Below are 19,503 nucleotides of genomic sequence, written 5' to 3'. Positions count from 1 at the left end.
TCGTGGTATAAAAAAATCAAAATACAAGTAGTGAAACTTCGGACATTCAACCCATTCAAACATTTAGGTCCCACTGTTTAGGAAGCCTATAACGCTAATATAACTAATTTACATAACACTTATACGACTTAGTATTCAAAAAGAGAATCTAATTGTCATCTTTGTTCTTTACAACCAAACGAACGTAACACTCATAAAGTAGCCATTTCAAAATCAATCTTAACGTGAAGGGATAGAGATCAAAACAGCTTGTGACGAACGTTCTTTGTTTGTGTTGCGCGGCAGGTTGCGTTCGCGCATGACCTTATAAAGGTGGTGTAGGGGCTTCTTTTTATGCCTAACAGCTAGTTAGGGCGTCCGTCTGTCTGTCTATCAGCCTACGTGACTGTTTGCAGATACATTGTGCGTAATATATGCTGTGAGGATGATATATTGTATGTATTGTATGTCGCCTCCGGTGGTTCGGCCACGTTTGTCGCAGGTCAGCCATATACGTAGGAAACATATGCCTTCACCTATCCCTTGACGGCCCCCGAGGCCCCGACCCCATGGCAGACCAAAAAAGCGACGGCTCGATGTCGTGAAAGCGGATATGAGCGTAAACGGGCTCGCACGGGAGGACGCCCAGGATCGCGCAAAGTGAAGGAAAGCAAGTAGGAAAGAGGACCCTGGCAAATGCCCGGATAAGATGTTTGTCTCTGTATTATTGCAGAATATAGTATGATTGGGTTTATATTAATTAATACCTTGTTTGCATTGTAGATATATTAATCAAAATGATTTCGGTAAGAATTTGAGTTTAGAGTATTTAAGAGTATAAAATAATTCGACAGAGTTATAGTCCCGGCGTTTTTTTTTTCGAATTGAATTGTCTATTTACTAAAAGTACTTTAATGAACGGAAATGTCACGAGAGGTTATTAAACAAATCGAGCATAATGGTTGACTGATGAAGAATGTCGAAAAGCATTAGGTCCGCCAATACAATTTTGTATCGTGTAGTAAGTGCAGTATTTATTACTTAAATAATAGGTAATATCAATTCGTTCAATATGGTATTCCTACGTTTAAATACAAATAATATTATAAACATTGACATATGAATGATTAAATTCAAACAGTACATGAATGCAGTGAATGAAACTGTTCATTCAACGAATAAAAATACAGATACGATGTTAGTGTTTACCTAAATTGTGTCACACGCAGTACTTAATTGAAGAAATGTGTGATAATGTGACACAAATAGCTTTATTAGTTTATTACATTAGAATAACATACATAATTATTTACTTTCACATGTCCCGATATCTGTGTTTAATCAATTAAAAGTTACAAAAATAACCACAAGATTAACAACAACATAAGTTTAAACAGAAGCCAATGCTGGTAGTAAGTTATATCAGTATTTTAGGTAGAAAATAAATAGAACTTTTCTGTCCCCTTAGACTTCATAAAAATTTATACATTATTGAAAACATGTTTCACATTCGATTCTTTTGTCAGCAACTTGTTTTAAAGTAGGTAAATTACATTACAAATTCATGGCACTTAGGTTGTGGCATGGTAGATTGTAGATAACCAACTCTTATAGAACATAGTTTGTATTTACGCAACTTTACTGTGCTATAAAGGTTTTATAATGCAGCTATAATACTAGTTAGTGAGGATCTCTTAAACAGCTATTTATATTCGGGTAATAAAAGTACCGTGTTTAGACAGATTATCGGGAAGTATTTTTAATAGATTACCGTTTTGATATGCTCTACCGTATAGTGCCATAAAAAGTTTTAGTAGCAGTAATGGAATAAGAAACTACAAATGAAAGATTTAATTTTATACAATGTACAAACACAAACCCCTGTAGTTGTGTGACATATGTACATATTTAGATGTTAATACGTAAATCATACATATATTTAATCTATTTAATGTGAATTCAGTATCTCAAATGGACGCAACAACACTAGTCTACTCACGCAAATCATGACGAAATTGAAATATAAATAGCACAGGAGATTCCTACAGAAAAGCTAAATTACCTATACCTACCCTAAAAAAAAAAGGCCAAATCTATTTGTGCACACTAAATATTTTTAAAATAAGCTATATTTTAATTAAAACCAAAAATATACTTCAATAATAACAAACAGAATAAAATATAACCTAAAATTAAAACTACCTACAAAATTAAAATGTATACCTTAAAAAAACCTGGGTGACCTAGTTCAATATGTTTATGTTAAGTTAGATCACCCAGGTTCGATCCCTGCGCTAGGGTTCCCACGAGGCAGGCTGCGTTCCTCTTTGGATCGCTATACTCGTATAATAACATAAAAATTAAGTAAAAACTCAGGTAAATGCATTTGTGACGTCTCATGCATGTTACGCTTTTTCGTACACAATTGTTTTGAACTCTTAAAAACTATGGAGGGTAGAAGTAAGGAGAACAATCTCTTATGCGAGAACTGTTGCTAAAGTGTTCAGCTGGCAGCTGTAAATAATAGCACAACGACATGATATAAGACGTTATTGACGGGGTGAAGTGCGCTATCAGTGATTTGATTTTTTTATCTAAGTAAAAAATTTGTTCGCGATGTCTTGTGACGCCACCTATTTAAGGTTTTTTGTTGGACACTTTTCATATACATAGATTTTTCTCCTTACCTCTACCCTCCATAATAAAAACAAAAGAAAGTTCCAAATTCAAATCGCAAAATTTACGAGGCTATGGTAAAGTTGTGTTACGGCAATTCCTAAACCTTACTACAAAGACATAAGCTCTACTAACGGTCATGCAGTCAGGTGTGTAATAGGTGGCTTAGCTACTAGGTACTGGCAGTTACGTGACCCTTAAGTTTACGAGCTACAACAGAGTAACACGTACATACTTTAATTTTAACCACAAGTGGGCCGCTTCCGTCCCGAGTTTATGACACGGTGTATGTTTGTGTTATTGTCCGCTGCTCCCAATGTTAGGACAATGCTCTTCGTAACTGACAGATGAAATAACAGAATAACAGATTTCAATATTTTCATTTGATTTGTGTTGAAGAAATGTTAGCAGAAAAAGCCAAACACCAATGCGTCTGTCACCAATAAATAAATAAATCTGTCAATGATATTTTAAAACGTTCGCTAAATTTTATTCAAAATATCAAAGGGTTTGTGCACAAATCACGCAAGGGGAGGGAGATAACGAAAAAATCACGATAGATCACGTGGGGGGGGTGGGGGGGGTATAAGGAGACCTGATATTTACCACATAATTTTTCTTTGTTTCGTTAAACATAAATCTTCACTTGTCATTTCAAAATAGCTAGTATAAACAAGATTTACTCTATATAATTCTATTTATCTTAAAATACACGTGAGGTTATGTGGGGGGCGGGGGGGGGGGGTTAGCCCAGAACCTCACCAAATATCACCAAGGGGGAGGGGGGGTCAACAAAGTAGCCGAAAAAACCTCGCGTGAATTGTGCACAAGCCCAGTAAATTACATCAAAAAGTAGTTTATTAGATTTGATTAGATTAGATGATTTATTTCATGAAAGACAATGACATAATAAATTTGCATTGATGTCAAAACTATAAGAATGTATATCATGATCGTCAAAATAAAATAAAAATGAAAATAATAACAATACTAATAAAACAAAATTATTGCTCCAATAAGGATTGTCAATAAAATTACAAACAGTAAGAAGGTAAATAAATACTTACAAAATCCAAAATATACATTTACAATGTCAAAACTTACGAAAATACAAGAACAATAAAAATAACAATAGAAAAAAAAATAACAATATTTTTTTTTTACCAGCCAACACATGCTCATCGATATACCTATTATTGTGTGGGAAGTTTCATTACTAAGTACTAAGTGACGTTGATCATTCTGTGAAATCTAGTTTGTTAAACTGGCTCTTAGTGGGTCTGAACAAAGTACAAAGAGTGCTCACTCCATACATCAGTTTTGTTACCAAAACGCTTATTATTTTCGTAGCGGACATCGAAAAAAAAAGCGGTAAAGGCCGCGTAGCCAACGTTACAATCGTTAACGCTCCGTAGCGTAGCGTAGTCATCTCTCTCCATAACTCTTCTTAATTGGTGCGACTGTGACAGTTGCGTTTCGTTCGCCACGGAGCGCAGCGTGAACGATAGGCACGTTGGCTACGCGGGCTGATAATTCCGCTACTCGATGCTAGATGTCGACTACGAAGATAATAAGCGTTTTGGTAATAAAATTGAACCCCTAGTGTAATTTTATTCGATAGCGAAACGTGAGATACGCGTTTGCGTTAAGTCTCTTTTTGTATGGGATTTAGAAACAGCGCGCCAAGCGGGATGTTTTGGAAACTCAAAATCCCATATTAAATGAGACTTAGCGCAAACGCGTACGTCACAGTACGGTACAGAACCCCTAAAGTAAATTTATTCGATAGCCTGACGTGACTTACGCGTTAAGTCTCTTTTTGTATGGGATTTAGAAACAGCGCGCCAAGCGGAACGTTTTGGAAACTCAAAATCCCATACAAAATTACACTTAACGCAAACGCGTACGTCACGTTTCGCTATCAAATTAATTTACACTAGGGGTACAGATGTATGGAGTGAGCACTCTATGCTTACTTATTTCTCTATGCAAATGTCAAGCATGCATATTTCGTTTTACGTCTGTATACAACAACACCGCACAATACAAAAAACGTGCGTGTACAGGAGCCGTACAGTACAAATACCTAAGTAGACTTATGCTTGGTCAATATTATACTAGATAATGCGGCTCACAAAGATTTAACTACCAATTACTGCTTGAATGGAAAGAATCGTGTTTACGGAGTGAGCTATTATTTCCAGCAGATGCCTGTAAAATCGCAGCTTAAACATCTTTTGTTTAACTGAGGAATGTATATTGGAATTGTTTACCGACGTGCAGCTAACTATTGTTTTTTTTTGCGCGTACATGAATATCGCGTTTAACTTTTTTCTTTAAAAAAAATCTGATATAAGATAAGTTGGTTTGCGGTAGAGTGTAACGTTGTCATAATTTGTCGTGTAGTCAGTTTACGCGTGATATTGATGCACAATTATGTAAAGCCTGATCAGCAATATGATCACACGCCATATTGCGGAATTTCATTGGAACTAAATTTTTCATACTAAACTGAACTGTCACTCTATACATGAGAATAACAGCGCCCTCTTGGCAATGATCATATATTTCTGGCCGGCTTTAAGTAGGTGTCTAGTAGCTGAAGTACTAATTTTAGGAACGACGAATCCGCCATCACATTGTCCATATAATAGAATGATTCTATGAAATATATAAGGTACTAACATATTTGCTACCGATATTTTAATCTTAATTTAACTCACATAGTAGATGAGGAAAGAAGGTGGTTAAACAAATATGATTATGATCATCTATATAGGTATTCTGCAGCGGTATTGATGACGGTGTTTCTGACTTATGAAGCAATTGTTTCTACTATGCAACCAAATGAATATTTTGTAAGTTTGCAGCAATACACTTAGTTTGACACTGTATTCGTTTTGATTTTGTTAGGGTGGTAGCCATTAATCGCAGTAAAGTTATAGCGATTTTAAAGCACAAGTGCTGTTATGAGGAATAGACAATATAGACTTTTCTTGAAACCTTTTATGTATGTTCTTACATTCGTGTTAATGGATGTATAAATGACAGGTAACAGTAGAGGAGTAGGAAAAAGCTATAATAGCGTTGATTAAAAAGCTTTAATACAGCCACGCAAGCGCTAATATGACAAGACTCTTAATAAAACAAAACTTAGCTACATCCCACATGGATCCTAAATCATAATTGCTTCATTAACTCGAATCATCCATCTCTATAATATATTGAATGCTAGAGTAGGACGGACGCTGAATGGAGCCCATTCATTGAGTCAGGGGTTAATAAGGTGAATCAACTCGTGATAATGTCCGAATGGCAAGATGGTGACAATGTTAGTAATGCTCCTGTTTATTAGTAATGTAACCACATCTTATATAATGTAGGTACAGTCAGCCAAGAAAGTGGTTTAGCAATTTTCGACTTTATTTGTCAAGTAATAGAGTCGAAAAGTGGTAAACCACTTTCTTGGCTGACTGTACCTACATTATGAAGTAGGTAGCCCTCGGATATCATATCAATCTGAAAACTATGGTAGTTATTACTCATTGCTTGGCTTGGCCACATACTCGTCTAAAAAAAGAGAAAATGTTTTTCCACTTCAAAATATTTTCCATTTTCCATGATTTTAGTATGTTATTTACACAATGGAATAATTATAATAATTAAAAATTACAATACATTTTTTTTTAAAGTGATTCCTTTAAATCTAGAATATATTATGCTGAAGCGATCCACATCAAAATCAAAGTGATTTGGTAAGATTTAGTTAGTGGAAAACGTTTTCTCCTGCAATGTACGTACCAACGTTTGATTAGGATCGCAAAGCTATTCTATACGCTTAGACTGTTATAAAGCTATCTGCTGATATAGGTCATCACGATGATGAAAAATAATAAGATAGGTATGATTGCAAAACGTCATCATCATCACATTCCACAGTGAATCAGTGTTTGACTTTGATCAGATAGTTCCGGCTTCCTCCTATTATTGAATCATAGCGTTATCTGTTTGGACTTGTTGGTACAATTTGAATATGACGCGCGCGACGCCATATTGCGATAATGATGACGTACTTGACTGTCGCTACATTCGAGTTAAACCAATACAATAGGTACAGCCGTCATCAGATACATCGGAGCGGCGAAGTTGCTCAAAAATATCTGAAGAAGCACTTTAATCCCTTGACAATAGAGGCACATTCAGATATTTGTGAGCGCTTTAGCCGCTCCGATATATCTGATGGCGACTGTACGCGGACTGAATTTAAAGATGTACACTACAGTTTTTTTTTTCAGTTTTGGGAATTGTTTATGTTATTGCTACTCAGAATTACGAGTTCTTTCGATCATAATAGCAGAAAAGAAGTGTTTGAATAATTTCATAAAGTTTTCGTATTCAATTTATATTAATATTAAATTATTTATTGCAGATAACAAAATGATCCATATAACACAATAGTACATTACGATACAAGTGCGAAAAATAGGAAATTCGAAACGAGTGGCGATAAATTAAAACACGACCGAAAGGAGTGTTTTAAATCGACACGAGTTACAGCTTAATACTCGTATTGCATTGTCACCTCTGTCTGCATCTGACTGTACATATGGAAATTTTCAGCTTCATTGGTAACTGAAAACGAGGTAAAATGTAATTTGCAATATTTGATTACAGACACACACAGACAGACAACTGGTGAAACTAAATAAAAGCTTTAAAAAAAGTCTAAAGTACCATTTAAAAAAAAAGAAGTACCTATGTGTAATATGTTAACCTCTTCAACTTCAACATTTATTCAGCAAATAGGCCACAAGGGCACTTTTACACACGTCAACATGGAATTTACATACAAACAAAAAAAAAGTACATCAACAATTAAGTATAAAATACAATTACAAAAAAATAACTAAAATAATAATAATAAAAAAAACTTACAGATACAAAAAACAATCTAAAATTATATAGAGGTGTAAATATCTCTGAATGTCAGAACTAAATGACTTTTATCAAATTATCCTTAGAGATGTATAGAGTTAGTGCTGTTATGCGTGCTTGGGCAGTACAAACGCGTAAAAACGATGATTAGTAACAAAACGTTAAAACTACAAGACCACTATTGTTCGGTTCGCCGCTCTAACGGTAGCAGTGTTTAGCGAGCTGCTAACTAAACGCGATGCAATTGTGTGTTTATATTCACAAATACCTCGTTTACAGTTATTTATACCATGATTGATAGTCATCATCTCTATCTCCTAGCCGTTTTCGACCACAGCGACTGCGTTCTACCGCTGAGAGCGTCACTAGTGCGCTCTCAGGTGACTGATATAGCCAATTTTTGCAGCAAATGTGCGACCACACTCGCTGCAGGTCAGCACCCCTCCGACATAATTGTAAAGTATGGCCGCAGGTAGGGCTGCCATCCGTCCGGGTTTTCCCGGATTTGTCCTAGTTTGGAGGCCGTCCGGGGGCCGTTCGGGGAAAACCCGAACACTTTTCATGTAAGGAAGCACATTAAAACTATATGTAAAATTAAAGGTCTTGTTTTTTAAAAATATTATTTTCGGACTCGTCCGGGGAAAAATGCGATTTACGCCAAATGTCCGGGTTTTTTTGAATCTTATAGTCCGGGTTTGGCGAAATTCGAGATGGCAGCCCTAGCCGCAGGTGGTTTGGCCTTCAGCTCGTCGCGCTTAGCGTCGAGTTCTGAGGGCCTACCGCGAACCACGTTCGACGTGTTGCCTCTCTGTCACACTTACGGACCATATTACAAGTGCGACAGAGAGGGAACACGCTGCGCGCCGCCTAGCTTCAAACTGACGCACCTGCGTCTGCACAACATGCCTCCAACATGGACGGTCACTGGCTAGACTCCATTTCGTTGGCTCTATATGAGCTCTCCTCATATGCCGCTTCAACACATCTTTGAACCGCAAGAACTGATAGTAGCATAATATTCAACGTATTGCCTATAGCAAACGGCAATTGGCGCTTTTCTACAGCGTTTTTACCATGCTTATAACTGAAGGCTAGGTGTGTGCAACATACTTAATAGCAGTCAATAAGAAAATGAAAATTAACGGAAATCTATAACTTTCATCAATTCAATTCAATCAATTATATTGAATATTCTATTAGTATTCTTCTGCATTTGTCGATATTATTTCAAGATTAACTGTAGCCTTTACTTAAATAACATTGGAAGAAAAAAAATATATAATAATGAAAACCGTTTTTTTTTTAATACTCACGTAAATTCTTATAAAAATGTGAAATCCTATGAAAACACTACAATTATAATTTAGTATCATGCCTATTATTTCCAACGATCATATAGAAAATTTGATTTTTGAAGTGAAACCTAAAAACCATAGAACTCTCGACTATGTTACTGTATATAAGTATGTACATATATTGGTTATGTATGTACATAGATACAAATGCCCGTTGGCATTTGTTTAGATGGGATTCAAGTTTTCACTTCTGTCGGCACTCCCGGAGTGCCACTGTTTCTTTTTTCTGGATGACATTTTCATGGCAAAATAAAGTGATTGACAAAATCAAATATCGACATGTCTATTAACGATGTTACCTTAGCGTTATATTTATTTTTAACATTGTATAAAAAGATAGCTACCGCGAAATCCATAACACGTTCGATATCTTCTTCGATACACCCATTGGTAGTTTTCACGTTCAATATCTTCTTCGATACACCCATTGGTAGTTTTCACGTTCAATATCTTCTTCGATACACCCATTGGTAGTTTTCTTATCTTTTGACACTGTGATCTACTGTTAACGTTTTTATTCATATAAGTAAGTACCAAATATATGTTATCAAGAAATTATGGTCCGATTTGGAATTGATTTGCATTCTTGAAATTTCTTGGTAATTTACAGCAAGTAGAGGTTACATCTTTTAATTATTAATCTATGACTGACTTATCGATAACATATTTGTCGATGTTTCATTTTCTAAAGCACTCATTATTGGCACAAAAACTTCTGTCTGATTCTAACTTTTACTTTAATAAATGTACAGTCAACCAAGAATGTGGTTTACCACTTTTCGACTCTATTTGTCAAGTAATGGAGTCGAAAAGTGGTAAACCAGTTTCTTGGCTGACTGTACGTATAACCATAGAGAAATAAATAAGCAGTACCTGGGCGACCGAGCTTTGCTCGGTTATAACTATTTATTAATATGGTGGTCTATAGGTGATAATCTTAACTACATTTTTTTACTAAATTAAACTTGTCTAAAACAATAAAAATTAAAAAATTATATATAAACTTGAACATATAAAAAAAAAAGTCAGTCACCGGGCGAGATTCGAACCCGTAACACTCGTTTAGCAGTCCGCGTCTTAACCCGCTAGACCAGACGGACAGTGACCGGCAACACGAAATTAGCGACCATATTCTGCGTCGAAAGAAAAACGCATGAAAACTCGAAAACACGCATTTTCCCAAACATAAGACTAATCTAGATAGATTGTATACCCCCAAAAACCCCCATATACCAAATTTCAGCGAAATCGTTAGAGCCGTTTCCGAGATCACAGAAATATATATACATATATATATATACAAGAATTGCTCGTTTAAAGGTATAAGATAGATTGCTCACTCCATACATCAGTTTTGTTACCAAAACGCTTATTATTTTCGATCGCGTATCGATTCAAATCTAACATCTCTCAAAACTCATTCTTAAACGGTAGTTAACGATTACCGGCACTAACGTTTACGGCATTGTAAAACACTTGATTATCTAATCTATGAGTCAGTATTAGTGTGCTCAGGGCGTCGACCTACATACGTAAACGAAACTGACCTTCCTGTGTTAATGAGAGTTCCGAAATCGGGGAATGTGTTGGTAGGTTTTAAAACGTGTGATTTGTAATTGATTTTAAATGATTGGTTACTGCCGGTAACTACGAGTATACAGTAGAGCCTCGCTTATTCGGAACCTCGTTAATCCGGTATCGCTATCGCTAAAAATCCTCTTAATTAACCACACCACACTCGGATCCAACACGCCACACACGCCAGCTAAGCTGCCGGTCGCCTTCACCGCGGCTCCATAATCTGGCCCCGCTCAAACGGTATCACCAGGTTAGGGGCCGTAGGGTTGGATAACGATCGGCAGCGAAGAGCTGGCCTACACCAGCTACCCACACCGTCTCCAAAACGACGGCCATAAGACCACCCCACCAGTCGGTGGGGAAGCGACCCGCAACAGCCGCCGCAGCCGTGAGGCGGTAGCGGCCCCTCATACCCCCCCGACGGGGGGTATCGACAGATCACTCAAGTCAAGCCTCTTAATTAAAATAATTAACAAACTCCCTCCAGCTACCAGCTAAAGTGAAACCGATAAAATGCTAATGTCAGCATTCATCGTTGAACAATGCCCTAGGTCGACGTACTGCGCATTGACAGACGCACAGACAATAGTGCTTTCCCTTGTAATAGATACTTTAGCTATGTGAAGGGTAATTGAAGGTTTCTGTCTTGTTCTTAACGTTTAAGGGAAATAGAATGTCTTGCTGAGTTGCATATTTTGCATGTAGAGCTATAGATGGTGCCATTCACGAAGACGCGTGTCTTGACTTGTATGGTCATATTATTAAAGGTTAGATTTGACTAATCTGCGCGTCATCGTGGATGACACGAACTATAACTATGCTAATTTTGTATCGACTTAAACGGAACAAAGTAAGGGAGTGTCATTATAAACGTCATGTTTTCGTAGAAACCAAACAAACAAACAATTGATTGTAATAGAGAGCTAAAGTCTAAGAAAAAACCCCTTAGCTAGACATCCAAAACAGATATATTATATATTATATTATATATTATTATAGGACATTATTACACAAATTGACTAAGTCCCACACACAGTAAGCTCAATAAGGCTTGTGTTGAGGGTACTTAGACAACGACATATATAATATATAAATATTTATAAATACTTAAATACATAGAAAACACCCATGCCTCAGGAACAAATATCCATGCTCATCACACGAATAAATGCCCTCAACAGGATTTGAACCCGGGACCATCGGCTTCATAGGCAGGGTCACTACCCACAAGGCCAGACCGGTCGTCTATATATGTTTTGCGGTCACTGAATTGTCAATCATCAACTATTGATAATAAGAGTTACCGCAAAATATATGGAGCTGTACAGCGCCATCTCGTTTATCTGTCGAATTCGAAGCACGAAATTGTCTTACATTTTATGCATCTTACTCAATAAATGTATAGGAAACGCTATGTAGAGTTAACTTGATCCAACTCTATATGTAAAGGGGGGTAACCCCTTTAAATAATTTTCATCACACTTGCTCGAAAAAGATCTTATTTCATGCAGGTGTACTGAAGGACAAAGGCCTATTTTGCTCACGTGGGAGTTATGGATTGTGAAAAAAAAAGCTATAACTACCTAGGGAGTTACCGCTAGGCCCCCAGCGCTTTTTTGATTTGTTAAAAATTCAAATCTTTAAAAAAACGTCTTTCATAGTCTCTGGGCGGCAAGTTATCATCGACCTTACCATATTAATGGGCGTATTCTATGATGTAAACATAAAGAAACAATGAGTGACGTCATTTCGCATTTCGTAGGCAACACCTTAACGATCCTAAAAAACGTGTCATCGTAAAACGGAACGGACGGAAATAGTCATAAGTGAAAATCCCCATTCAGCCTCAACGAAAAACAATAAAGGGACCTTATTTTATCAGTAATAAAAGCTATTTTCCAAAAATCTATCGAAAAAAAAGAACCATATTTTTTTATTACTTATTAAGTCATAAAAGGAAAACAAGATTTATGAAATAAGCACCTTATACGAATGAACATATAGTTGATAATCAAATGTAGTGTTTTGGTTGTTAGTATATTAAGAATGTGAATGAAATGAATGATGTGGTCAAGAAGCAACGTCAACGCCCGCGCAAGGTGAACAGGTTGCGAAACAGTTCAATCATTCAGTGAATGAATGGGTGAATCACGTTCGCTTTTTATGAGGATCCGTTATGGTCTTTCCTCTCTAGAGCTCATGCTCAGTAAAAAAAATGATTTATGTTATTGCATGATTTATAGGACGTCCCAAGACTATGGGACATCAAGGGAAAGTACCTTAAATATCGTAGATAGGATATTTTTCTGAAAGAAGACTTTAAGTTATCTTTAAAAAAATTGTAATTCTGCATTTAGAGATTTTCTAAGAAATACTTGCTTCATCTGGGGATCGAACTGACTTAATAATTTTCTTGAAATTTGACTCAAACATTTTCCCATTCCCGGGAATGGGAAAGTCGATAATATCGACATCGATACTTATCAGTTGCTGAGACTAATATTTATTTATCATGTCGACGAGAAAAATATAAATAAGAAATAAATTAACGCTACACGAGCGAGAAGTATAGGAAGTAAGTTATGCACACGCTTACGCTAGCGAATATGTCAGTGTCAATCTGGAGGTAGCTGTCCAGTTACTTGTTTTGTAGAAAATGTCATAAAACAAGAAAGTCAGATACGGAAAGCTACAAATTTACGAAAGTTCTTAATCCACACAAAACAGCTCGTTAAAATACTATTATACAAAGCCTACATAACAGTTCTAATAACCTTTTAAACTTTGTATTTTTTTTTGCATGTAATCATATGTTTTCACTTACCATGATCGTAACATTACTGTTTACAAACTTAATTTTGCCGTCGGATAACGACGGAACTAAAATACTTGCATACAAATGTTGGTGGTTTCTTTAAAAGTGGCGCCTAAGTGATGTGAAAAGTTCCGTTTGTTTGAGGTGGTACGCAGATTTAGGGTCTCCCCAAACTAGTCGACGCCGTTTCGGCAAATCGCGTACGGAAAAAGCTTTATGTCAACGCAATAAGAGCGAATAAGTCGTAAATCGGCTCGGCCCACGCGAAACGACGTCTTTCGACGGGAAAACGGCGTTTTGCCGTAAAGCTGTTCGCATTCGTACGACGCTGTTTGCAGCCTACCGCACACGTTCGCATTCGTAAATCTCCTTATACTGCCGTACGGTGCCGGAAAGAGTTGAACGGCTCCGATCACGGCCGAGTACCTACGATATGGACCGGTCAGAGCTGGCGGAAGCCGTTCAGCGTCTTCGACGGCCGAACATAGCTGACGACGGCCGAACAGAGCCGATGACGGTAAAAATGCTGGTAAGCCTTTTTTTCCATGCCCGTCTACGTAAAATATCCATCATCACAGGTTATTATATAATATGTAACAATTACCAAGGAAAATAATCTTACAGGTCTGTTCAATTTCAAACTCAGGTTGTTTGTTACTAACAACCAGTCTCCAAAAATGAGATTTACGATTGCCGATCACCCGCTGTCCTACATCTGTTCGTCGGACTCAACGGCTGTACGTGTGCTGTCTGACGTCTCGACGGCAGGACGGAGCACGGGAGAGCCGACCGTCGCTTTACAACTGTTGCGATAGCAAGTCGCAGGCGATCGGGCGTCTCTACGGCCGCAAGGAGGATGAGACTGCTAAACGCAGGTGTCCGACCGCGGAGACGGTCGATCGGCTAAATGCGAATAGTGTGGTGTAAAACACTCGGCGAAAGCCGACTCCGCGTCGACTGGTTTGGGGAGACCCTAAAATGTCAATTGCTGTTATTATTATGCAATATTTGTGCGTAATAAATGTTATTATTAAATTCCTGGTAACAAGAGTAACGTAAGCTTTGCAACAATCTAGTATCTAGGTATCTAGGTCACAGAATAAGTAATAAGTAGTCATAGACCCTAGGTAATCATACATAATTGAAATATTTTTGTTTACAAAAAAGTTATATCTCGACCAAAATTTTATGCCGTTGATTTTGTCACTCAAAAGGTATAAATTTAAGTAATAAATTTCCCATATTTAAACAAAAATTTTTAAAAGATGTGTCCCTCCGAGTTTCTTGCCGGTCCCATATTGGGATACCCTCCTACGATTTAGGAGGGATTTAAATCTTCTCGGGTCAGAGGTGTAGGGTTAATTAGAGCCGGCGTAGCTTTATTTGACGTTCATAAGCGCATTGTAATATGCCTACTTGGAAAATAAACTATCTTTATCTATAATTACGATGATCGCGTGGGTCATAATTTTTTTATTGTGTGCCTCCTGTAGTCATCACAAAGTTAAATTAAGGATCAAAATCTAATTATCACGCCAGATCTAGAGCAGAGCCCAACTGGGGAAGTACCTCCACCTTACAGAAAACAGCAGCCAAATAACACTAGACCCTACTCATAGTGTTGTGTTCCTGCCGGTGAGTAAGGTTGCCAGAGCTCAACGAGGGGGAGCGGGTTTAGGGTCGGCAACGCGCATGTGACTCCTCTGGAGGTGCAGGTGTACATAGGCTACGGAGGCTGTTTCCCATCAGGCGGGCCGTATGCTTGTTTGCTACCGACGTAGTATAAAAAAACGCAGGCAAGATTTTTTTTTTCATCTTGAGACTCAAAGATGGTCGCTAATTTTAACTATACTATTATCCCTTTTTCTTGTGTTTAATCCACTGCGGCCATATTATAGATAAACGTAGCGCTTTACAAAATCAATCGTAATCTTAAAATCAAGCTCCTGCGCACATCAGCCCAACAGACATTTGCGCGGATTGCGAATCAACTTCCTCTGCTCAGATTTCAGCACACAGTGCGCATTATGCGCGCGCATCCTGAAACATGGCGCCGCGCCGGGCATGCGCTGAACCGTGCTTTATATTAATGTGTTTCCAAGGCAAATAGTATCTATCTTGTGTGCCTAAACTTACTTATTCCGTTGGCCAATGCCAATGTTACAAGCCAATTTTGACGAATGGAATGATATTTGAATCATATTATTATTAGAGTCGCTCGCGTCAATACATGTACGGACACGTACCTAGGAGCGAATTGTACATCAAATATCAACATCAGTGCAAGTTTTTTGCCCTGTTACTTAGGTACCTATACGGCCCGATTCGAAGAATGAGATACGATAACAATAAGTTCTGGTTTAGATAAGTTCTCATTTAGATATCGTTTGTGTGTCGTATAATTGACAGAAGCAGCTCGATTCGGGCAACCAATGTCACTTTGACGTTAGAAATATCGTAGATAGATCTTATTGGGAACACTGCGGAATCGAAATAAACGTCAATTTTGTCATGTCATTTAGTTATCGATCTTTTAAGATTTTTCCCAGATCTTAATCGTGTCTTACTCATTTTTCGAATCAGGCCGAGAGTTTGTTCGCGTAGCGACCCAAAGTGGGTCTTGGCCGTCGATACGGTTTGACCCCACGCCTTCTGCCTTGTGTGAGTTCTTCCCAGTTTTACTGCGTTGCTTAAACAGTTATTAAAATATAGTTTAGGTAACTATGTCATGTCAGTCAAGAATATACAAACTTTGACTTTAACAAACTAAAGTTACTGCAAAAATAACTATGGGGCTTATATAACAATAGTTGCTACTTATATAAGCCCTATAAAATATAACAAACCCTGCAAAGACTCCTTACTCAGTATCCTAATTACCCTTTCTTTTGTTCCAGTGGATCAGCCCAGAGAAATCCGTGGAGTATTCTCGAGAGATTCGACCACCATTGGTCATCCCTCGCATCACGCAGTATCGTGCGCCGAGGAGAGATACTCGCACCATCGCCTCTAACTATGAGGTATGTCATTATAGATGATTTGATAATAATCCTTCAAGTAGGACCAGAGATTCGATCACCATTGGTCATTCCTCGCATTACGCAGTACCATGCGCCGAGGAGAGATACTCACACTGTCGCCTCTGACTATGAGGTATGTCATTATAGATGATTTGATAATAATCCTTCAAGTAGGACCAGAGATTCGATCACCATTGGTCATCCCTCGCATTACGCAGTACCATGCGCCGAGGAGAGATACTCACACTGTCGCCTCTGACTATGAGGTATGTCATTATAGATGATTTGATAATAATCCTTCCAGTAAGACTAGAGATTCGACCACCATTGGTCATCCCTCGCATCACGCAGTACCGTGCACCGAGGAGAGATACTCACACTGTCGCCTCTGACTATGAGGTATGTCATTATAGATGATTTGATAATAATCCTTCCAGTAAGACTAGAGATTCGACCACCATTGGTCATTCCTCGCATCACGCAGTACAGTGCACCGAGGAGAGATACTCGCACCGTCGACTCTAACTATGAGGTATGTTATTATAGATGATTTGATAATAATCCTTCATGTAAGACTAGGGTTTCGATCACCATTGGTCATCCCTCGCATCACGCAGTACCGTGCATCGAGGAGAGATATTCGCACAGTCGCTTCTAACTATGAGCTACATTATCACACTAGATAAGTTAGGAACAGTTTACAGAGTATTCTCGAGAGATTCGACCACCATTGGTCATCCCTCGCTTTAAAGAATACAAGGCGCCGAGGAGAGATTTACTGACAGTATTAGTACAAAATCCGTGAAAGTTACATACCTCTTATATCTAGTTTCCGACCGAAGCCGGATTCTATTTTGCTCCAGCTCCAGAATACCAATGAAAACTGCATAATCTATATAAAATGCCTACTGCAACACAACACCACAGCAAATTTGCATACATATGTAAGTCGGGTGACAATGCAATATTATGATACCATCAAGCTGATCTGATGATGGAGACAGGAGGTAGCCATAGGAACTCTGTGATGTTTGGGGTTTTTAGAATTGTCTCCGTGAGTATTAGTTGCCTGTGGAAAAACAAAATCAGTCAGCGATAAAAGCTTGTACCAAAAATGAAATATTAGCCAAAAACTTATTTTATAATCTTTTGTTACTGGCCTGTATCCCCCAACAGAAAAATAAACATTTTTAACCAAATCAGAGCTCATAATTAAAATTTTCAAAATCCACCGTAACAATAAAACATTATCTTTTATATATGTTATACAAATCGTTGTCCTCAAGGTAGCTACTAATGCAGCCGTCACGACAATCGTGGTATGCACGTAAATTAAACGAATCAATTACTGTGTCCAATGGGTGTCTTGTAGCCACACCCTATTAGTTTCAATTAAAGGGGTTATTCAATTTACCTTTTCGTCGGACACATTGCGCTGAGACAGAGTAAGGTACATGTCATTTCCCTGTCTCTCTTAGCAACACCTACGCTCTTATTGTATAGTATTTAAAACGTCTATAACATGAAATTTGACATAAACATTCAAGTATTTAACATACATCTACCTTTCGCTGCCTTAACTTGCCTTTATTTATCGTATAATATATAATGTATGTATGTATATATGTATTTATTTTATTAGTATGTAGGTATGTATTATATTGTTTGCGTCTTCATTTTGTTGAATTATATGTATATCGGCACTACCCGTTCAATGTTGTAAGTTCATAGTTTCCTGCTACCCAAAGGTTGTCTGGAAGAAATCGCTTCTTAGCGATAAGACCGCCTGTTGTTACCTAAATTTTACGTGTTTTTTCATTTCCTGTCTATTTTTAAATGTATGGTGCACAATAAAGAATATTTATTTACTTACTTACTTACTTACTTACTTATATCTGAAGAAGTTTTTTACTTATGTAAAACTTCAACTCGTTCTAATTTATTTGTATTATATTTTTTACAACGAAAACTAGTAGTACAGTCGCCATCAGATATATCAGAGCGGCCAAGCTGCTCACAAATATCTGAACACACATTCTAATTGCCAATAGATATCGCCTTGACAATAGAGGCGTGTTCAGATGTTTGTGAGCAGCTTGGCCGCTCTGATATATCTGATGGCGACTGTACCAGACATAGATATATGTTACGTAGGTATCGTAAACGCCCCTATAATGGGCGTAGCACCAGTAACGGGATGGTATAGATATAGACAAATTCTGAAAAATAAGTATTTATCATCAGTTTTTAAACACTGGCGACATTTTACCATAAACAAGACCCATGGAGACGCTTGAGATTTATTTTTCATTGATTTTTGATAGTTTTAAAATTAATGGCGCCATCCTGGCTGGAGCGAAAAAAAATAGTTTTAACTTGTTAATAATATTGAAATAAACTGCATTAATTGTAATTAAATACATCGAAAACATAAAGGACGAATAGGACATTTAACTTTTAATACATAAAGCGGTAGAAATTTTGTAGGTGTCGGTGAAATAACAAAAATAATCCAATTTTTCTTTTAAATGTCTTACGACTCGTGCCGCTAATAATAGTTTATGCTAAATTTTATGTAATTTTAGGGTGTCGATTTAAACTGAGAGCGTAACTTGTATATGTACATTTTTTTATTTATTAGCTTATTTGTGTGTCCCACTGCTGGGCAAAGGCCTCCTCTCTAGCTTTCCAATCCTCCCTGTGCTGAGCAAGATGTACATAAGCGGTTTATTGACGGTGGGTTTGTTTAACTCTTAAGTTTCGCAAGATAAACTATAAAATGCGTAGGTATTGAATTACATGTTCAACGGTAATAAATTCTTGCTATTTAGTCAGCGCGATTGCGTTTACAACAGACATCAAACGGTCAATTACTAGGAAAGACAATTGCTTTATTGTAACAAAAGTAAATTAAAAAATACTTGTTAATTTTTTTGTACATTTTATTTTACGCGTTCTAGTATTTATTTAACCCACATACACATGTTTATCTTATAACACTCTTTATTGCATCGGATTTAAACCAAAGATTTTTACTTTTAAAATCTAGATAGGCCCGGATCACATAATTTGGACTGAACATTCGCGTTTGGTGTGCCTCGATGGAATGCTGCAAGGCGATTGGTTGATGAGTTCGCATCACGCG

The 19,503-nt window shown here is 37.4% G+C and overlaps 1 protein-coding gene across 3 annotated transcripts in view; it reads left to right on the top strand.

Moving 5' to 3' along the window:
• Positions 1-19,503, top strand: part of LOC133528946 (uncharacterized) — an 84,146-nt gene that overhangs the window by 32,260 nt on the left and 32,383 nt on the right. For all 3 annotated transcript variants that reach the window (XM_061866463.1, XM_061866462.1, XM_061866464.1), the window contains exon 2: positions 16,236-16,358. In XM_061866463.1, the coding sequence (XP_061722447.1) occupies positions 16,236-16,358 (123 nt within the window). The remainder of the gene's footprint in view (positions 1-16,235; positions 16,359-19,503) is intronic.

This window comes from Cydia pomonella, chromosome 20, assembly GCF_033807575.1.
Source record: "Cydia pomonella isolate Wapato2018A chromosome 20, ilCydPomo1, whole genome shotgun sequence".
NCBI lineage: Eukaryota > Metazoa > Arthropoda > Insecta > Lepidoptera > Tortricidae > Cydia > Cydia pomonella.
This window is presented reverse-complemented; position numbering and strand designations above follow the sequence as displayed.